This window comes from Pezoporus flaviventris, unplaced genomic scaffold, assembly GCF_033815535.1.
Source record: "Pezoporus flaviventris isolate CSIRO_AGI_PZ_B2104156 unplaced genomic scaffold, CSIRO_AGI_Pfla_v1 ptg000043l, whole genome shotgun sequence".
In the NCBI taxonomy this organism is placed as follows: Eukaryota; Metazoa; Chordata; class Aves; order Psittaciformes; family Psittacidae; genus Pezoporus; species Pezoporus flaviventris.
The window spans coordinates 814,845-834,997 of record NW_026892591.1 but is presented as its reverse complement, the minus strand read 5'-3'; the positions used below and the strand labels follow the sequence as shown (position 1 = coordinate 834,997).

At 63.1% G+C, this 20,153-nt stretch overlaps 2 protein-coding genes across 2 annotated transcripts in view; one reads left to right on the top strand and one right to left on the bottom strand.

Annotated features, from left to right (window-relative positions):
- Nucleotides 1-6,739, bottom strand: part of SF3A2 (splicing factor 3a subunit 2) — a 161,021-nt gene extending 154,282 nt beyond the window's left edge. Inside the window, exon 1 of the mRNA XM_061466784.1 lies at nt 6,727-6,739. The gene's annotated coding sequence lies outside the window, so the exon portion shown is untranslated. The remainder of the gene's footprint in view (nt 1-6,726) is intronic.
- A 28-nt stretch (nt 6,740-6,767) lies between these two features.
- MKNK2 (MAPK interacting serine/threonine kinase 2) lies at nt 6,768-14,511 on the top strand. The gene is made up of 13 exons (XM_061466759.1): nt 6,768-6,873; nt 8,586-8,667; nt 8,808-8,909; nt 8,994-9,091; nt 9,957-10,036; nt 10,398-10,471; nt 10,555-10,659; nt 10,949-11,004; nt 11,173-11,268; nt 12,988-13,182; nt 13,277-13,441; nt 13,540-13,583; nt 13,834-14,511. Exons 1-13 carry the CDS (start codon nt 6,826-6,828, stop codon nt 14,099-14,101), a joined length of 1,413 nt encoding a protein of 470 aa, XP_061322743.1. The 5' UTR covers nt 6,768-6,825; the 3' UTR covers nt 14,102-14,511.
- The last annotated feature ends 5,642 nt before the right edge of the window (nt 14,512-20,153 follow it).

The window sequence follows — 20,153 nt, the reverse complement described above, 5'->3', positions numbered from 1 at the left end:
AGGGAGGTCTTCTTCTCAAAGACCTGCACTTACCATCTCCCTGCGGTACGCTGACCCTGCCCAGCGGAACTGAGCTGCCTGCACGTGGGCCATTCTCTGCTTCCCATTAGGGTACGGAGCCTTGTCCCTCTTCCCGAGCAGCACGTCCCCACTCGGCTGCACGCATCCCCTAACCAAAGGGTCTGGTGTGCAGCCAGAGCCCGCAAGCCTTGCACAAGCTGCTCTGCTGCGTGAGGGGAGCTTGGCAGTGCCCCCGAGGTAGGTAGGATTTTGGGGGAGTGGGGGCCAGGGTTTACAGGAAGAGAAAAGGTTTCTATGACCAGTGACCAAACTGCACCACTAACCGCTTCTTCCTTACAAGGTTTTCCTGTGTCCTGGAATCTCTGTACATACGTGACTATCATTAGGACACTCGTACAAATACCACTATAGTTCTCTGAAATGGAACCAATAAATTATGTTGTATTTACGTATCCCATTGCTGGATGTCTTGTGATTACTCGCTCGTCGGAGGCTTTCTCTCAGCAAAACAAACCCGATGTGTTTGGACTCCTCAGGAAGTACTGGGGAGCTGTTTCCTACAGTTCCTAAAGCTCCTGGCTCGGCTGCCCTAAGGTTTCATTCCTCCTGCTGTCACTTTGCCAGGTCTGGGCTGCTCCGGGCCCCACGCGTGTTCCCAGGGCTGTGGGGCAGAGCAGGAGGGTGCTGGAGCTCAGCCACCGGGCCAGGCTTGTCCTCACTTGTCTCTCTGCAGTGGTCCTGGACCCAATGGCTGAACTGTTCTGTTCTCCCAGCTCTAAAACCTGGCTGGCTGTGAGCCTGGGGGGTGAATTTGAGCTCACCAGCATGTTCAGAAGAGCCCTGGGCAGAGCTCTCGTGGTCGAAGCTCTGCATTCAGGGTCTGCAGGTGATGCTCCTGCCCAGAAGAGGAGTTAAGGGGCTCCACAGCTGCTGCTCCTGCCTGTACCAGCCCTGGTACAGACCATGCAGGTCCTGCCTGCTCCCCTGCATGGCAGAGGTGCCGGGGCCCCTCTCCCTGTGCTTTGTGGGTGCAGCTCAGCTGGAGCTGCATCCCCCTGGCTGGGTGCTGCTGCAGGGTGCAGCGTGGCTGCCCGGTGCTGTGCTCAGAGCCCCCATCAGAGCTGGGCCCCACTGCTGCGTGCGAGTGCAGCATCCGCAGCCCCTGGTGTGTGAGGCCGGATCCTGAGCACAAGCTGGGGTGGGCACAAAGCTGCAGGGACCCAGTGCTGGGGCTGCTGGGTGAGCAGTGCTGGCTCTGTGTGTGTGTGTGTGTGTGTGTGTGTGTGTGTGTCACTGCTCATCTGCTTCCCTTTCACACCACCTCAGTGAGCACCGTGTGCACCCATCCCACTGCCACCCTCGGGGCTGGGGGGCTGCCTTCCTCTGCCCCCCTTCCCCATTGGGAGAGGTCTGGCTGCTTTCACGTGAGACCGTCCCAAAGAGGGCAGGAGGAGCAATGGTGAGGAGCTCCCCATGTCTGGCCATGAGAGCTCGCAGCCCAAAACCCCCCATGTGCTGTGGGGCATCCTCAGAGCGTGAGCAGCAGCTTGAGGGAGGGGATCCTGCACCTCTGCTCTCCTGAGACCCCACTTGCAGCACTGGGTGCAGTGCTGGAGACCTCAACACAAGGACCTGGAGCTGGTGGAGCAAGTCCAGAGGAGGCCATGAGGATGCTCAGGGGCTGGAGCAGCTCCTGCATGGAGCCAGGCTGAGAACATTGGGGCTGTTCAGCCTGGAGAAGAGAAGCTACGTGGAGACTCAGAGCAGCTTCCAGTGTCTGAAGGGGGCTACAAGGATGCTGGAGAGGGGCTCTGCTTCAGGGACTGTAGGGATAGGACAAGGGGTGATGGGTTCAGACTGGAACAGGGGAAGTTCAGGTTGGAGATAAGGCAGAAGCTCTTCCCTGTGAGGGTGCTGAGGCGCTGGCACAGGGTGCCCAGAGAAGCTGTGGCTGCCCCATCCCTGGCAGTGTTCAAGGGCAGGTTGGACACAGGGGCTTGGAGCAAGCTGCTCCAGTGGAAGGGGTCCCTGCCCGTGGCAGGGCTTGGAGCTGGAGGAGCTTTCAGGTCCCTTCACCCCAACCCATTCCGTGATCCTATGGTTCTGTAAAGGCACCTTTATGGGGGAAGAGCCGCTGGGGCTGGAGGTGCTGCTGCCGAGCAGGACGCAGCAGCGAGGACGTTGCCCAGGCGGCTTTGCAGAACCCTCCCTCCCGTCTCTGCTGGTGCCTCCCGCTCCCTGCTCTCACCTCCCTGCGGGGCCTTTGTGTTGACTCTCCCCGAGCTGCAGGCACCGGCTGAGCCGGTTCCGCTGCGGCCGGACCCGTCGCTCCCCGCATCCCTCGTGTGCCCGGGCGCTCCCTGGGCGCAGACCGAGGGCTCACCAAGGCGCTGAGAGCCCCATAGAGAACACATTTGCCCATCTCCCGCAGTGCAGGGCCGGGCTGAGCGCGGTGCCCAGGGCTCCGCAGCCTCCCTCCCCTCTGCGGGGCTGACCCCATCCCAACAGCACAGATGGAATCAGCCCCGGAGCTGGAGCGGCCGCAGGAGCTCGGCCGCGGCGGGGGCTGCGGGGCCCTATGTTCATAGGGAAATGAATATCCCTGCTCTTCGGCTGGGAGCGGGCTCACGGCTGCTCCCGAGGATGGAGGGGCTTTGCCTGCGCTGGGTGTGGAGGAGCTTCAGGACCTCAGCTCCCGTTTGGGCTTGCTTTTACTTTCAGGATGTAAACCCTGTATTGAGGAGTCACAGAGGAACCAATCACGGAATCATGGAGCCCCAGCCCGGGTTGGGTTGAAGGGACCTTAAAGCTCCTCCAGCTCCAACCCCTGCCACGGGCAGGGACCCTTTCCACTGGAGCAGCTTGCTCCAAGCACCCCATCACCGCATGTGCCCACCCGTCCCTGGTCTGTGGCCATGTCCCACCACTGCCCCCAGCACAAGCTCTGCCCAAGATGTGGCTGCAAAGCCGGAGCTGGGAAACCCACACGGGTTTTCCCTCGGCCCCTTCCCTGCAGCAGACGGGGGTGAGGGATTGGAGCCACATCCCTGGGGATGCCCTGCAGTGGGGGGGGGGGGGGGGGGGGGCGGCAGCACTGGGGTTTTGGGGGGTGCTGCGCCCCCAAGACCCTGCCCGCTGCAGGGTCAGAGCTGCCCCAGTGCTGTGGGGCTGCCCAAATCCCCCTGGGGCAAGGAGGGAGGTTGGGGAACCACCGGCACAGGAGCCGGTGCAGCCGGGTGCCCACAGGAGCCTTGGATGTGTGAGTGCGCCCCGTGTGCCCCCCACAGCAGAACCAGCGCTGGGAGAGCCAAGGCTCCGGGTTCCGCCTGGCAGGAAACTCCCGGGGTTTGGGGAGGTTTTGCCATTTGAGATGGGGCCAGGGCTCCGGGCGCAGGGGGGGCAGAGCCGGGCCCGGGACAGAGCGCACGGGAAAAGGATTTGTGGTGGTTTCCTTCCCTCCTTCCAAACGGGAGCAGCCGGTCAGGGGGGAAGCCCTGCACCCCCATGGGCAGCCACCGTCCCGCTGCTCCTGCCTGCGAGGGCTGCCCCATGTCCTGGGGCTGGCTTTGGCTCCGCTCCCCCTGCTCCCACTCCAACAATAGCGGCCTTCCGGCACGGCCCCGCTCACTTTCCTGTTTGCCCTCAGCCGGTGCCGGTGTGAGGGGCTCCGTCGGCTCTTGGAGACCCCATCCTGGGGCACCCCAGGCGCAGGGACCGGAGCTCCCTGTGCGGGTTCCACAGTGGGTTTGCTGCCCGCAGCCCCCGGGATGTGATCAGACATTGGGGCCCTTCCATTGCCCCTTCCACAGGGAGGCCTGGGGGAGACTGAGATGAGCTCTTAGGCAGAAGCTCTTCCCTGGGAGGGTGCTGAGGCGCTGGCACAGGGTGCCCAGAGAAGCTGTGGCTGCCCCATCCCTGGCAGTGCTCAAGGGGAGGTTGGACACAGGGGCTTGGAGCAAGCTGCTCCAGTGGAAGGGGTCCCTGCCCGTGGCACTGGATGAGCTTTAAGGTCCCTTCAACCCAAACCATTCCGTGATTCCACGGGTTTATGAAAGCAGCCACAGGTGGGCCCCAAGGGGGATTTTTGCTGGACCCTGCATGCACCGAGGTGTGCGGGAGGGGAAGAGCCCCACGCATGGGACAGCACCGGCATGATCATGTGTGTGCGCGCATATGCATGTCTGCATGTGCATGCGTGTACAAGCCATCCCTTGAGCAACCGCATGGCCCCGCAGCAACGCACCTGGAATGGCTGCACCTGCATGTGTGTGCACACATGTGCTGGCTGCACACGCATGTAGGGTACCCCCTGCATCCTGCTTTGCCCTCGCGCACGTGTGTGTGTGCTCTTGTGCATGCCTGGGGAGCACACGGATGCTCGCTCCCCGCTCCCTCAGCCTGAGACCCAGTGCTCTCACCATGCCTGGCTGTGAAGAGCATGCAGTGAGCGTGCAGTGAGTGTGCAGTGAGCGTGCAGTGAGCGTGCAGAGAGCGTGCAGTGAGCGTGCAGAGTGTGCAGTGAGCATGCAGTGAGCGTGCAGTGAGCGTGCAGAGAGCGTGCAGAGAGCGTGCAGTGAGCGTGCAGAGTGTGCAGTGAGCATGCAGTGAGCGTGCAGTGAGCGTGCAGAGAGCGTGCAGTGAGCGTGCAGAGTGTGCAGTGAGCATGCAGTGAGCGTGCAGTGAGCGTGCAGTGAGCGTGCAGTGAGCGTGCAGAGCGTGCAGTGGGCGTGCAGTGAGCGTGCAGAAAGCACAGCAGCACACAGGGAGCGTGCGCCAGGCGTGCACCAAACATGCAGAGGTCACGCATGGTGCCATGCAGGTGCCATGACGCAGAGCACACGCGTTGCACATGCAGTGAGCACACAGCACACACGCAGTGAGTGCTCCAGCGCCGTGTGATGCCGGGGTCCCCCAGGCTGGGCAAGCTCTTGGCCACCCCTCGGTGTCCGTGCCGCCGCGGGCACCCCTGGCTGTCCCCCGGGGGCTGTGGGTGCCGGCGCTGCCGCCCTGTCATTACCGCGGTGACCTACATGGCAGCGTGCGCAATTTGGGAGGCATCCGGATGCTCCGGAGTCACCCGCGGGGGCCAGCGCGCCCCACGGCACCGTCCCTGTCCCTTGTCCATCCCTGACCATGGGAGCCAAAACCCTGCCACCCCCCCCGGCCCCCCCCATCCGTGCTCACTGGGGAGGCCTCAGCAGGAGCCTGGAAAAGCAGGAATTTGGTTGGATTCGGATGGGATCGGGTGCGCGGGGAGGGGGTTTGGTTCCCCCCCCCCCCCCCCCCGCAATGTCTCTGTGGGGCTGTGAGTCCTGCGCTGGAACATCCCCAAAGAGGGGGGCAGGAGCAGTTGGGGGGGGGGGGGGGGGGGCTGTGACGTGGGGTGCAGTCAGCGCCTGCGACGGCGTCGGGGCCGCAGCCAATGCGCGGCGCGGGCGGTGAAGTCATGGACCGCGGTGCCGCCGCCATTGGCCCCGCGCAGCCCCACGGGCGCGTCTGTGCTCAGCCCCACGGCGTCACGCGAGGTGTGGGGAGGGGACTCGGGATGAACCCGCTATGGGGAGGGGAAGGGGGGTCCTGTCCGGTGCTGGGTGCATCCCGCAGGGCCTGCAGGCACAGAGGGATGTGACCCGGGGTCCTGCTGCCCCCGCCCCCCCATCCTTGGACGTGGGGCTGAGCATGGCCCCACTCGTGCCATGTGTGGGGTGGGGGGGGGTCGAGGCCGCCCCCCCCCCCCCCCCCCCCGCGCCCTGAGCTTCAGGGGCGTAGAAAGTGAACATGGAACTGCAGTGTCCTTGTCACTGGGTGCACGGGGGGCCCCGAGGGGGGTCACTGGGGACAGTGCGGGGGGTCCAGGGGTGTCCACGTCCCTGTGCTGGGAGGTGGGGGGGGTGGTTGGGGTGCCTGGGGGATGTTATTGCCCCCTGGTGCAGGGGGGGGGTGAAGGGGGGCCCTGTGTGCAGTGCAGGGGGGGTGATGGGTGCCCCTGTGTGCAGTGCAGGGGGGGTGATGGGTGCCCCTGTGTGCAGTGCAGGGGGGTGCCCCTGATCCTGTGTGCAGTGCAGGGGGGGTGATGGGTGCCCCTGTGTGCAGTGCAGGGGGGTGCCCCTGACCCTGTGTGCAGTGCGGGGGGAGGGGGATGGGTGCCCCTGTGTGCAGTGCAGAGGGGGTGCCCCTGTCCCTATGTGCAGTGCAGGGGGGTGCCCGGGGCCCTGTGTGCAGTGAACGGGGGGGATGGGTGCCCCTGTGTGCAGTGCAGGGGGGGTGTCGGGGGGGGTGCCCCTGTCTCTGACCGCAGCACAGGGGGGTGCCGGACCAGGGGGTCAGGAACAGGCTGGTCCCTGGACAGGGGGGAGCCCCAGTGCAGCGCGGGAGGGTGCCCGGTTCAGCACGGGAGGGTTCGGGGGGTGCTCACGTTCCCCCTGAGGGCCCCGGGGGGGGGCGGTGTTTGTGTCCCCGGTGGAGCCCGGAGGGTGCCCCCTTCCCGGGGCGGGCCGGGGCGGGCCGCGGCCGCCTCTATAAAGGCGTCGGGGGCGGGAGCAGCGCGTCCCCTCCTGGCGGCGGCGCGGAGCGGAGCGGGCGGCGGTGCGGGCTGGGCTGCGGTACCGGGACCGGCGGGGCCGCGCCGGTGAGCGCCGGGCACCGGGGGCTCGGTGCGGGGCCGCAGCCGCTTGACCGCGCTTCCCCCCCCCCCTCCCCACCCCGGGCTCCCTCCGCCTCCCCCCCCCCCCCGGTTTTTCTCCCACCCCCCCCCCCTCTTTTCTCCCCGCAACGCCGCCCCCCGCCCCCCCCCCCCGCAGCAAGATGGTGCAGAAGAAATCGGAGATCCCGGGTTTCCACCGCTCCTTCAAGGTAAGGGGCTCCCCCCCCCCCGGGGTGTTCCGGGGGGCCGCATCCTGCTCCTGCAGCGCCGCAGTCCCTGCATGGGGGGGGGGGGCGTTGGCGAGACTCCCCCCCCCCCCGACCGAGGGAAGCTCCGGTGCTGCCCCAAGCGGGCAGCGGGACACCCCTGGCCCGGGGGTCCGGTCTGCAGCCACCCCCACCCTTCTGTGCCCAGGGTGGGTGCTGGGTGCTGCCGGCCCCATGGGGTGCGGGGAGGCTGGGGCTGCTCTGCCCCCATTCAGCCCGGTTTGGAAGCGGGGGGGTGCAGGGACCTGTTGTGCGAGGGCCAGGTCCTGGCAGCTCGGGCCTGGGTTGCGGCTGCAGCCGGGAGGGAGGGGGGGGGGTGCCGGGGTCCCCCCGACGCCTGTGCCCCGGTCGGGGGGGGTCTGATCCCGCTCCCCGAGCGCTCGCTCCTGTCCCGGCTTTTGGGATCTTTGTTCGGGTTTGGCTCCCGGCGCTCCGAGGGATGCTGGGAGGCCCCCCCCCCCCCCGAGCTCGGCTCCTTTGAGCCGAGGCCTCATCCTGCTCTCACGGCTTTAGGCCGGGGTTCGGCTCTGTCCGCACCCCCCCCCCCCCTCCGGCTTGTGGGGCTGGGGGCACCTCGGCTGTGGGGACGGAGCCGGTGCTCAGCGGCCGCCCCGCACCTCCCATCCCCCAAACCTTTTGTGTCGTTGCTGCAGGAGCTGCCAGGGCCCTGGGCCCCCCCCTTTTTCCCCTCCCAGCTCCCCCGAACCCCCCCCCCCCCGGTGCTCCCGGAGGGCCTCATCCTGCCCGTGCTGCCGGGCCCTGGGGGGCAGTGCTGTGCTCTGTAAATCCAGGCGGTTCTTGGCTGGGGGGGGGATGTTGGCAAACGGCCGGGCGGGAGCGTTCTGCCCCCAGGGTGATGCTCGGGGCGGTGGGGACCCCCCGAGAGCCGCCCCGGCTGTAAACGGGCACTTTGTGGCCGGGGTTGGCTGGGGCTGGCGGCGGGCCCGGGCACCGGGGCACCGGGGCGGGTTTGGGAACGCGGCCGGGAGCTGCCTCCTCCACCCAAACACATTGCGTAACCCTGGGGAGGATGGGGCCCGTCCCCCCCCCGGGGCTGCTCTGCCCCGTGGTGGGGCGGCGCGGGGGTCCCCGTGTCCCCTGTGGGGTGCTGGGACTGGAATTCCCAAGCCCATCGCCGATCCTGGGAGCAGGGAGGGTTTGGGGTCGGGACTGATGCTGCTGGTCCCGGCTGTCTCGCAGCCTGATGGGCACAGCGCTCACTGGAGCGGGGCTGAGCGGGCTCCAGCCCACTGTGACCTTGCAGGGAGCGGGGAGGACAGAGCCCATCCTGCCCCTGTGGCTTTTCTTCTCCCCCCCCTCGCTGTAGTTCAGGTCTGGGCGGAGAAATGGGGCTGGGTTGGTGCGGGCGGCCCCGATCCCTCTCCTCATCCCCGATCCCCCTCCTCATCCCCCCGTGTGCGGGCAGGACCACGCAGCGCTGTCCCCATCAGGAGATGTGGTCAGACCTTTCCTCCTCCTCCTCCTCCGGCTCTGCCGCGTGCCTCCAGCAGCACCATGACCTGGTGGCGCCCAGCACCCCACACCGATGGGGCGGGCGGGCAGGGTGTGTGCCAGGCTCCATGGGCTCAGCACTGGTGGCGCTGGATCCAGCGGCTCTGCCATCTCACTGCTGTTCTTGCCCCCCCAATGCCCAGGGACAAAACCCCTTTGACCTGGAGTTCGACCAATCCAACCACCTGGAGCCTGTCTTCAACTTCGAGTGCCCGCCCCGTCCCGGTGAGCTCCGGGTGCCCTCCCGGCATCTTCTTGGCTCTTTCAGCTCCCTCGAGGGTTTTGGGGTGCCGCAGGGGTGGCCGTGCTGGGGCAGCCATGGGCGGCCGGGGGTGACTCACAGCGGTGGCTTTGCTCCGGCCCAGACATGCCTTCGAGTCAACCCATCGATATCCCTGACGCCAAGAAAAGGAACAAGAAGAAGAAGCGCTGCAGAGCAACCGACAGCTTCTCCGGCAGGTTCGAAGGTGAGCGGGGAAGGGCTGGAGCCCTCCTGGTGCCCCCCGGTGCTGCTGTGGGGCCGGGAGCTCAGGCAGCCTCTCCCCTGCCAGATGTTTACCAGCTGCAGGAGGAGGTGCTGGGAGAAGGGGCCCACGCCAGAGTCCAGTCCTGTGTGAACCTCATCACCAACAAGGAGTACGCGGTGAAGGTAAAGCCCTGCTGCTGGGGGCCGCGTGCCCGGCTCCCTCCCACCCCCTGCCTCAGTTTCCCTTCCCAGCCTCCACATCTGGCTCCTGCAGCCACGCGGCGCTGGTGCAGGAGTGGCGAGGATGGGGCCGGGCTGGTGGCACCTCGGTCACCCCCTTGGCCACGCTCCTCTCTGTGAGGCAGGGCAGGCAGGAGGTGATATTGATGCCCGTGGCCCATGTGGGGACTCGGGGCAAGCAAGGGTGCGTGGTGCTGGTGGGGAGGCCACCTCCGTGTCCCTGCGAGCTTGTGGGGGCTGCAGGAGTGACCCAGCTGCGTTTGGGGTCAGGGGATGCTGGGCCCAGGGCCCTGCACCCCCCAGGCTCCCAGCCACGGTGCGAGGAGCTGGGATGGGCTCTGTGCCAAAACGCAGCCGAATCCAAAGGGATTGTGGCTTTGCCCGTGGCCCTGGGGAGCCTTTGGGTGCCCCCGTGGGGAAACTGAGGCAGCAGGGAGGGCTGCACGGCAGCTCTGGGGCTGGTGGCAGCACCCGGCTTTTCCTCTGTGAGGCTGTGTGTGGGGACCCCCTGCCCACCCCATGGCACCCCCATGGTGCAGGGCCCTTCTCCAGCCCCATGGCTCAGCGCCGGGCCAGCGTCACATGGACCTCGGCTTGGCTGTGGCCCGGGAGGGAGCGGCTTGGCAGCGCCGCCGGGAGCAGGGAACAGCCTGTTCTGCTGCCTTAACCCCTTCTGCTGCCTCAGCCGGCCCCAGCGCCGGCTCCATGGGTGCCATGAGGGGGTTGCCGGGCTCATTGGGTGCCATGCAGTGGGTGCCAGGCCCAGCAGCGGTGCTGCTCCCTGAGCATCCCCCTGTTTGCCTTTCAGATCATAGAGAAACGCCTGGGACACATCCGCAGCAGGGTCTTCAGGGAGGTGGAGATGCTGTATCAGTGCCAGGGACACAGGTACCGTGGGGCTGGGCTGGGCTAGAGACACCCGTGGGCTCCCTCCCCTTGGCCTCGGGAGCATCTCGGGGGGACATGAAGTGGTTTTGCCATGACAACGGGGGGCTGAGGCAGCCAAACTGGAGCTGAGCCCAGCCCAGCATGGCCCCGGTCTCGCTGCGCAGGGCGAGCGAGCCAGGAGGGTCTGTGAGCAATTAGGGCTGGGTGCTGAGAGCCCCTCTCCCCCCTTGGAATGCAGCCGGGGCCCCAACCAGTGTGGTTTCAATCACTGGCAGCCCGGTTTTGTTGTCCCACGTCCTCACCCTATGGGGCTGTGGCGGGTTTTGGGGGGCTGCTGGGCTGATGCCATTCATCCCTGCAGGAACGTCCTGGAGCTCATCGAGTTCTTTGAGGAAGAGGAGAGGTTTTACCTGGTGTTTGAGAAGATGAGAGGAGGTGAGCGTGGTGCTGGGGTTGGGGTTGGGGTTAGCAACAGGACCCCCCCTCCGAGCCCCTGCTCTGTTCTCACCTGGCCGCAGGCTCCATCCTGACCCACATCCACCGGCGACGCCACTTCAACGAGCTGGAGGCCAGCGTGGTGGTGCGGGACATCGCCAGCGCCCTGCACTTTTTGCACAACAAAGGTGAGCTGTGCCCCCCCTTCCATCATCCCCGCATCCTCCTGCCCAGGGGCTGCTGCTGGCCCTGGGCTCACAGGGTCAGGCCCAGCCGCATCACGAGGCGCTTGGTGCGGAGCCTGTTCCTCCGGTTCAGCTGGGACTCGGGGCCAGCAGCGATCCCTGCCCTTTGCCACGATGCAGGCAGTGATTTGGGGTGGGGAGGGAGGGTTCCCTGTGCCACCCCCAGACCTTTCAGCGTGGAGGGGGGTGGATTTTTGCCCTCATCCTCTCTTTTTTTTTGTTTCCCCTGCAGGAATTGCACACAGGGATCTAAAACCGGAAAATATTCTGTGTGAGAGCCTGGACCATGTGAGTGGGGAGCGGGTGGTGGGTCCCTGGGTGGGGGGGAGATGTGGTGCGTCCCCATGGGGCATCGCATGGGGGTGTAATGCATCCAGGCATTAACAGGCAGCTCATTAGGGGGTGACACAAGGCTGTGGACCCCCGGGGTCACCACTTCTCCTTCCCCGCCCCAAGGTCTCCCCAGTGAAGATCTGTGACTTTGACCTGGGAAGTGGCATCAAACTCAACGGCGACTGCTCCCCCATCTCCACCCCGGAGCTGCTCACCCCGGTAAGCACATGGGAGGGGGGGGGGCTTGGCAGTGGTCCCGGTGGGTCCCCCACGGGTACCCCCATAGGTCCTAGGGCACCCCCCCCAGGTACCCCCAGGCTTTGGGCACGGGGCTCATTCATCCCCCCCATCCCATCCCATTGCTCCGGGGGCTGACGCTGCGTGTCCCGGCCCCCCCTCCCCGCGGTGCCGAGCTGCGGTTGCATAATGCAGGGGTGGGGGGGGCCGGGGGGGGGCTGGCGCAGAGCCCGGGCTGCTGCGAGCCCTTAGCAACAGCCACGGCCCCGCGGCTGCGCCGAGGCTGCTGCAGGGAGAAGTGGGTCAGGAGAGGGGCTGGGGCTGCCGCTGTGATTGCCGGGTACGTGGGGGGCCAGGGGGCTCCCCCACACACACTGTGGGGTGCTGCTCGCTTGCAATGCGGGGTGGGTAGCCCAAAGCTTGTGGGGTGACCCCTCCATTGCACAGCTCTGTCCACACTCTGCAGCGGGGGCACTGAGCCCCCACTGAGTCCATCCATCCCATCCTCCCCCCTCCCCGCTGCAGAACTCCCCGCTCTCCTTATCTGCAGCAGCAGGGATGCCCCCATGCAGGGTGTTGCCCCGCACCCCGGTGTTTTCGGGGTGTTCATGTGCCAGGGCGCACAGCGGCAGTGGGGGCCAAAACACCCTGCCCCCCCCTCCTCCATTCCTCCTCCTTTACCCTCCTCCTGCATCCCAGAGGTGCCCCGGGTTCCCCCGTTCTCAGCAAGGGCTGGGGCGCAGCACCCTGGTCCCTGCAGGGTTAAGCCTGGCGCTGGGTGCTGCTGAGCCTTGGGTTTGTTGGTTTGTGTTTGTGTTTTGTCTCTCGTGGTGGCATCAGCTGCTGGGGCCTCTCTCGCTCGGTGACAGCCCCCGATTATCTGCTGGCTGCAGCTTGCTTCTCCCCTGGTCACGAGGCCCCGTGTGGGCTGCGTGTGGGTCATGCGTGCTGGAAAGCCCCAGAGTCCCTGGAGCGATATGGGAACAGGGCTTGCATCAGGGTTAACTCCTCCCGCCCCGGATCCCTGCCTGCTCGCCAGGCTTGGGAACAGGCAGAGCAGGCTCATCCCTGCTGCTTCACAGCCGCTCCCAGGCCATGGGAACGGGACGGGAGGGACGCTGCCCCACTGAGCCGGTTGGGTGGTGCTGGGAGCTGTGGGTCGGGCTTCCCTGGTGCTGCCCGAGGGGATGCCCAGGAGGAGGGAGCTGGGCTCTGCTCCCAAGGAACAAGGGATGGGACAAGAGGAAACGGCCTCAAGCTGCACCAGGGCAGGTTTAGATGGAGCTGAGGAACAATTCCTGCCCCAGAGGTGCTCAGGCATTGGAACAGGCTGCCCAGGGCAGGGCTGCAGGCACCGTCCCTGCAAGTGTTCACACAGCGTGGAGACGAGGCCTCAGTGCCATGGGTCAGGGGTGGCCTTGGCGGTGCTGGGACCGGTTGGATTTGATGGGCTTAAAGGGCTTTTCCATAACAGCAGATTCTGTGATTTAGGCTTTTTTTGGGGTGGCAGCCTCACTATTTGGTGACCCCCAATGGGGGCAGGTCTGCGGTGCTGGGGAGCCCATCAGTGGTGACGTGCCCTGCACCCTGGGTTTGCACCCTCATTTCAGGGGGTGCAGCCCCATAGCTCTGGTGGGATCCCCCCCAGTCCCTCATCCTTTGGGACCCCCGTGCTGGGGCTCACTCCCACCTCTCCCCCAGTGTGGCTCTGCCGAATACATGGCCCCAGAAGTGGTGGAAGCCTTCAACGAGGAGGCGTCCATCTACGACAAGCGCTGCGACTTGTGGAGCCTGGGGGTCATCCTGTACATCATGCTGAGCGGGTACCCCCCCTTCGTGGGTCACTGCGGCTCCGACTGCGGCTGGGACCGGGGCGAGGCGTGCCACACGTGCCAGGTACACGGAGCACCACGGCAGTGCCGGAACTCACCCGTGCTTTGGCTGCGCCGCTCCCAGCTCAGCCCCTCGTCCTTCTCCCCTCTCCCCCCAGAACATGCTCTTCGAAAGCATCCAGGAGGGGAAGTACGAGTTTCCCGACAAGGACTGGGCGCACATCTCCTTCGGAGCCAAAGATCTCATTTCCAAGCTGTTGGTGAGAGATGCCAAGAAGCGGCTCAGCGCAGCCCAGGTCCTGGAGCACCCCTGGGTGCAGGGGGTGAGTGCTGCTGCCCCCCAATCTCTGCTCCCCAAAGCTGGAGTGGGGTTCACCCTCCTATGGGGTGCCTGGCTCTGACCGGCTGCGTTTCGTTGCAGTGCGCCCCGGATAACACCCTGCCGACCCCCATCATCCTGCAGAGGTGAGCATCCCGCAGGGTGGCCCTGGGATGGGGGGGACACATCCCAGCCCCCCAAATCCTGCTCCCCTCTCCTCAGTTGCTGCTTTTGGGGGGGGGCTCTCTTGTAGCTCCGGGTAGCGGTTGCAGTGTGTGATTGGGGTTTAAGCCATGTTGGTGGTGCCTGACCGGCCTGGCATGGCATGAGTGCAGAGAGGGACACCCCAACATTTGCCCCCCATTCCTCCCCCCCTGAGCCCCTGCCTCCCCGCAGGAACAGCAGTGCCAAAGAGCTCACCTCCTTTGCTGCCGAGGCCATGGCCGTCAACCGCCAGCTGACGCGGCGCGATGAGGATGAGGAGGATGAGGCGGAGGAGGAAGCACGACCCATCATCATCAAAGCTACCTCACGGGCCATGCAGCTCTCCCCCCCCTCCGAGTCCAAGCTGGCCAAGCGGCGGCAGAAGAGCAGCCTGGCCAAGGCAGTGGCCACCGGGCAGCACCTCGTGGCCCCACTGGTCCTGGTGGCCGACCAAGCCTGAGCTGTGCCCCACACTCCTGCTGTCCCCGTGTCGTCCCCTTCCTCCCCCTTTGTTCTTTCTCTCCCCCCCCACCCCAAGCCCCACCGTTTCTGGCTGGTGACAAGATCAGGACTCGTCCCTATGGCTGGTTTCCAAGGTTGTGCTGATCTTGTAGGTCGGGGGTGGGAGGCTTTGTTCAAGATGTTTTTCTTCTGTTAAGGTATTAAATCGAGCATGAGGTTGCTTCACCCAGGGCACGCTCAAGGACATCTGACAGACACACGGACTTTTGTTTCCCGACTCTTGGCTTCTCCGCTGACATTTCCCCCCCCTCCCCATCCCGACGCCAAAGGACTCTTTGTACCCGCGGCTGCTTTGACGATCTCAGCTCGTTTCATACTGTGAACACAAGACCCTCGCTCCTGCTTTCAGCAGCGGCAGTTGTGTGTGAGCCTCCTCCCTCCCCTCGGAGCTGCAGGGCTGCCCCCCACGTCAGGACCCCCATCCTGGGTGCTGGGAGCGCTGTGCTCCGGGGGGATGTGATGGGTGTTGTGCAGGGAATTGCTTGGGCCGGAGGGGGGGATTGGTGCCAGCGAGGGAGCAGCTCCGCATCCCATCGAGCCCCGCTCTCTGCTCAGCAACCTGCTTCCAGAATAAGCTATTCACCCCCTTGTCCTTCCTTCTCCCCTTTAGTTGTTGTTGGTTTTAAACTGCTAAGCTGTGCTTCTCTACAGGGCACAGGGAATTGTCTTCCTTTGCTCCCGTGCTCTGGATGGTGGCTCCTGGGGGTAAGGTCAGAGCCAGGGGGATGCACGAGCATTGGGCCGTGCTCTTGTGCCGGGTTGGGTGTTGTGTCCCTGGTTTTGGAAGGGCTGTTTGCCAGTGGATGTGCTCTTAGGGAGGTGCAGAGGGAATGAGGTCTGCATTTGGGGCTGGAGCAGCCCCAAAATACCCCTCTGGGCATAGCAGATGCTCCATGGAAAGCAAAGGACACCCTTTAAAGAGCTTCGGGCTGGCCCTGAGGTTGCCGTTGCAGGAGGGGCTGGGGGTGCTGAGCACCCCAAAGTGCTGTGCCGAGGGATGAGCGGCTGAGCTGGCGGCAGCACCCATAGGCTACAGTGTAGGGTGCAGCCAGGGGGAGCTTGGGATGTGGGGCTGGAGGGTTTGGGGTCGGCAGCAGCACCAGGGCAGTGTAGGGTGTGATGGGCGGCCAGGGAGAGCTGAGCATGCTGATGCGTGTCCATGTTCATGTGTGTCCACGTTCATGTGTGTCCACGTGTCCATGTCCGTGTGTGTCCACATGTCTGCATGCGTGGCGCTGCCTTTTGCTCAGAGCTTTGGGGAAGGAGGGAAGGCAGCGTTTGGGATGCTGCACCAGGACAAGGCCCTTGGCTGGTTGCTGCTGCGTGGGGCTGGATCAGGTGCTCGGAGCCCAGCTGGCTCCAGCTCCTCCAGGCACCCCCTGCACCAACCCTGCTCCCCAACACAGCTCATGCCACCTTCCCCGTGTCTCCCACCACAAGGGAGGGTGTCCCCTTTGTTGGGAACCTCCTTTCCCTTCCCATCCATCCACTGCTTTGAGCTTTATACCTTGAAAAAGCAGCCTCAGTCCCTTGTGTGCACAGGTGGAGGCTTTGGGAGCTTGCTTTGGGGTCTTCAGCTGAGGACAGTCGCTGTCTCCCGAGGGGGAAAGTTCTCCTTTTGATTTTAAAACTGCTGACAGCAATACTATGCAATATCTGTTGGTTTTTGTTTCAGGGAGGTGTGCGTGCGTTACCGTGGGAGATGATGATCTGGGGTCTTGATGGAGTTTGGGGCAGGGACTTCTCTTCTCGCCCTTCCACCGAGTGGCATCTGTGGGTCAGGGAGGGTGGTTTTTCCCCTCTCCATTCCCCCCAAAACTGCCTCACACGTGCAGTCTCCTCTCTTCCCCCCCAGTCCCACTGTGCGGGGTGGTGGTGAGGGGACATCCCCTCAGGCACCGGGATGCCCTGGAGAGGCCTCCTTTAAAGCAAGACAAAACAAAATCCATCTTGATTGTACATTACTTTTTTAGAGCTTATTTTGTTTTATCAGTTGTAGATAATTCCTCGTTGTCTTATATTAAGAAATACTTGAACGCTGGGCAGTGTGCGATGCCTCGAGCTGGTGGTGTGAAAGCTGTCGGTGGTGCTGCACGCCGCAGCCTGGGTTCTTCTTGGTTTTAAACCTGCCCATGGGAAGGGGATGGCAGGGGGTGGCTATAAAATCTGTGGTGTTTGTTCCTGCCACACCTTTGTTGGCAAACCGAGCTTCCCCCTCTTCCCATGTGCGAATCCTTTTAGCTCTATGTATGCACCCGCTGTTCTGAAGGCTGGTGAGCGGCCCCGGGTGGCCCGTGCGTGCGGGAGCTTGTCCCCATGGGTGTTTTTGCTGGTGTGATGGCATTGAGGGGATGCACATCCCGGGAGCACCGAGCTCCTCGCTGGTTGCTCAGCCCAGGTTTGGTGCTGTGTTTTGGTTCGGGGGGGGTCAGGTTGGTGATGGAGCCCGGTGCACGTGGAGGCCAGGTTGGTGAGCTCCGGTCTTTGTGTGTGTATGGAGAACCTGAAATGCCTCTAGAGCCAGGGGATGGGCTCTGAAACACCTCGCTGCACCCATGGGTGCCTCGCACCGCACTGGGCTGGTTGGCGAGGTGCTTGTGCCGGGGCCAGGCATCCCCTCCCTGCCACCAGCACCTCGCAAGGGGGGGATGCTTCCAGACAGATGCTCCCTGACCCGCGGTCCAGCACCAGCTGATCCCTCTCACCACCACCCTTGTTCCTCCTCTTCCTCTTTCAAAGTCTTCCCCCCCCTTTCCCTTCCCCCATAGAGCATCTGTCTTGGAAACCAACTTCAAAAAGATGATGATGATGATTATTATTATTATTATTTCTTTTTTAGGCTGGAAATATTAAGCGTTTTGGCTTCCTCTCCTTCCCCCCCGCCCTTCCTTCAGCCAACTAACTCCACTTAGAACTGGTTAGAAACGTTTACTGTGAAGCTAACTTTGTTTTTATGAGAACAGGAGAAACTTTCTCTACTTTACAATGGAAGAAGACTGCCAAAGCTGGCTTGACAAGAGTCTCGTGAACGCACTGCTGGTTTGTACAAGAGCGGCCTCTGCTCGGGGGCTGGCTGCGACCTGAAACTGAAACAGGGGCAAAGAAACCTGCAAAAAACCCACAAAAAAAAATAAAAAACCAAGAAAACAAGGAAAAAAAAAAGACAAAACCATAAAACCAAGCACTTTACTGTATGTACCAGGTGACCTGATACAGCTGAATTGAAGTTTTCCTTTATAACAATTGTTGATTCCAGAATTTTGTATTCTGTTTTGTAAGAATTTAATAAAAATGCATTGACATCTATGGGGTGAGGCTGTGGTTGCTGGGGCTAGCACCATCCATCCCAAGGGCTCTTCCCAGGGTCCTCCTCCTGCGTCTCCACCGGCTCCATCCCAGTCCAGTGCTGGGCTCAGGCAGGGCTGGAGCTGGTTGGGATGCCAGGAATAGGGCTGGCAGTGGCTCAGGCCCTGACTCACTTTTCCCAGTGGGGCGGTGCGAGCTGCTGCAGCCCCACAGGGGCACTGCAGGGTCCCAGGGCAGCGCTGCTCCTGCCGCCCTTCCGAGCCAGCCGGGGCCCATTCCCAACCTACAGCCATCGGTGAGGGTGGGGAGGGGGAAACAAGCAGGAGGAAAGTGGGTGGTGGGATGGGAATGGGATAGGGGAAGCAGGAGGGACTGGTGATGAGGAGGAGAAGGGCTGCCTGAGCCCCCCTGTGCTTTCTCTGGTGGGTTGGGAAGATGCTGTTGAGGTTTTTTTTTTTCCTCTACTTTGATTTTTTAAGGTATTTTCTGGGCTGGTGAGTGAGTTTTCCAGTCCTGTGCCATGCTCATGGAGCTGTAACCCTGCGGATGCCATCGCTGTGGCTGCAGGCGACACCCTGCCTGGTGCAGTCCTGGCAGCTCCTGCTCCCTGGCACCCCCAGTTGTGAGGATGGGGCTGCTCCTGGCTCTGCACATGGATGAGTGCAGCTCTGAGCTGAGGAAGTCCCAAAGTGGCCAAGAAGTCCGCTTGATAAATGGTGCAGCTGCTTCCTGCAGCATCTGGATCTGCACAGGGTGGCTCTAGGAGTTTGGGCTGCTCCAGACCTTAAAGCTCACCCAGTTCCAGCCCCTGCCACGGGCAGGGACCCCTTCCACTGGAGCTTGCTCCAAGCCCCTGTGTCCAGCCTGCCCTTGAGCACTGCCAGGGATGGGGCAGCCACAGCTTCTCTGGGCACCCTGTGCCAGTGCCTCAGCACCCTCCCAGGGAAGAGCTTCTGCCTCAGAGCTCATCTCAGTCTCCCCTCGGGCAGGTTCAAGCCATTCCCCTTGGCCTGTCCCTACATCCCTTGTCCCAAGCCCCTCTCCAGGTTTCCTGCAGCCCCTTCAGGCACTGGAGCTGCTCTCAGGTCTCCCCTTCAGGAGCCTTCTCTTCTCCAGGCTGCCCCAGCCCAGCTCTCTCAGCCTGGCTCCAGAGCAGAGCTGCTCCAGCCCTCGCAGCATCTCCATGGCATCCTCTGGACTCGCTCCAACAGCCCCACGTCTCTCTTGTACCGTTGCTCCAAAGCTTGATCAGGACTGCAGGGGGGGGTCTCCTCAGAGCTGCTCCATCCAGTCTCCCCCAGCCTGTGTTTGTGCTTGGGATTGCCCTGACCCAGGGGCAGGACCTAGTACTGGCCTTGTTGAGCTTCCACCTCTCCAGGTTCCTGTCAAAGATGCTGTGTGGATCCAGTGTGTCAAAGGCAGCTTTGCTGCAGAGGATGGTTTAGTTTTGAATCTCTATCAAATCGCTTCTTATGGTCCCTCTTTCCCCTCACCCCTTGTCACACCACACCGAGAAAGCACCTGGTACTTGGAAACCATCTCAGGGCACGTGCAGAGAAGAGCAGCTCTGAAAATAACCTAGCACAGGGTTAAAATAACCTGCGCTGCTCTGGTGCTGGAGCATCAGCCCAAAATAGGCTCTCCTGCTGGGAGAAGGTGCTATAAATAAGTCCTTGTTGATTTGCATTGAAGAAAAGCCCCACAGCAGGAGCAGCAGTGATGCCACCCATGCCGGCCCGATGGCACCATGACAGTAAAGGGGCCACTGCAGAGCCACCAGGGTGGCCTGGTTGATGTAGCCGGTCAGTGGGGCTTCAGGTGACATGGTGGCTTCTTCTCCTGTGCTCAGGATTCTTCTGTTCTCAGGGGGAATGGCTTGAACCTGCCAGGGGGGAGACTGAGATGAGCTCTTAGGCAGAAGCTCTTCCCTGTGAGGGTGCTGAGGCGCTGGCACAGGGTGCCCAGAGAAGTTGTGGCTGCCCCATCCCTGGCAGTGTTCAAGGCCAGGTTGGACACAGGGGCTTGGAGCAAGCTGCTCCAGTGGAAGGGGTCCCTGCCCGTGGCAGGGGTTGGAGCTGGAGGAGCTTTAAGGTCCCATCAACTCAAACCAGGCTCGGATTCTATGAATTCCCATTAAGCCTCAGGCTTTGCACAGCGCAAGGAGTTGGATGCTGGGCACTCCCTGGCTGTACCAGGAACTCCGGTTGCCTGGCAAAGGTAGGGAGTGGCAAATAGAGATCCAAATGTTTGGGTACTCCTGATTGTACCAGCTCTTTTGGGCTGATCAGTCTTTCCCTGGCAATCTGGAACACAACTGTTGTGCAACTGGTGGAACCCACACGGAATTGAGGCCAGGGTGGAAATTCACTGCTGACTAAAGCCACACACCTTATGACCCTATAAAGAGTGGTCCCAAGATAGGACCTTTTGAGCTCTTTGTTTACCGGGGCTGTTAGTTCTGCTCAGTGATGCTCAACCCTTTGCCTGTCGAGGAGTGCTGAGAAAGCTGATGGTATCCTTTCACTGACTCCAGGGAATCTTTTTAACAGGATCCTTTATACATCATAGAATCAGAGATTAAAACTAGATCTAGCTGCACCTATGCTCCCTGAGGAGTTTAGAAAGTGAGGGGGCCCAATCTGAACCTCAGTACTCAACAGGAGGGTCTCCCTTACTCCGTGCCT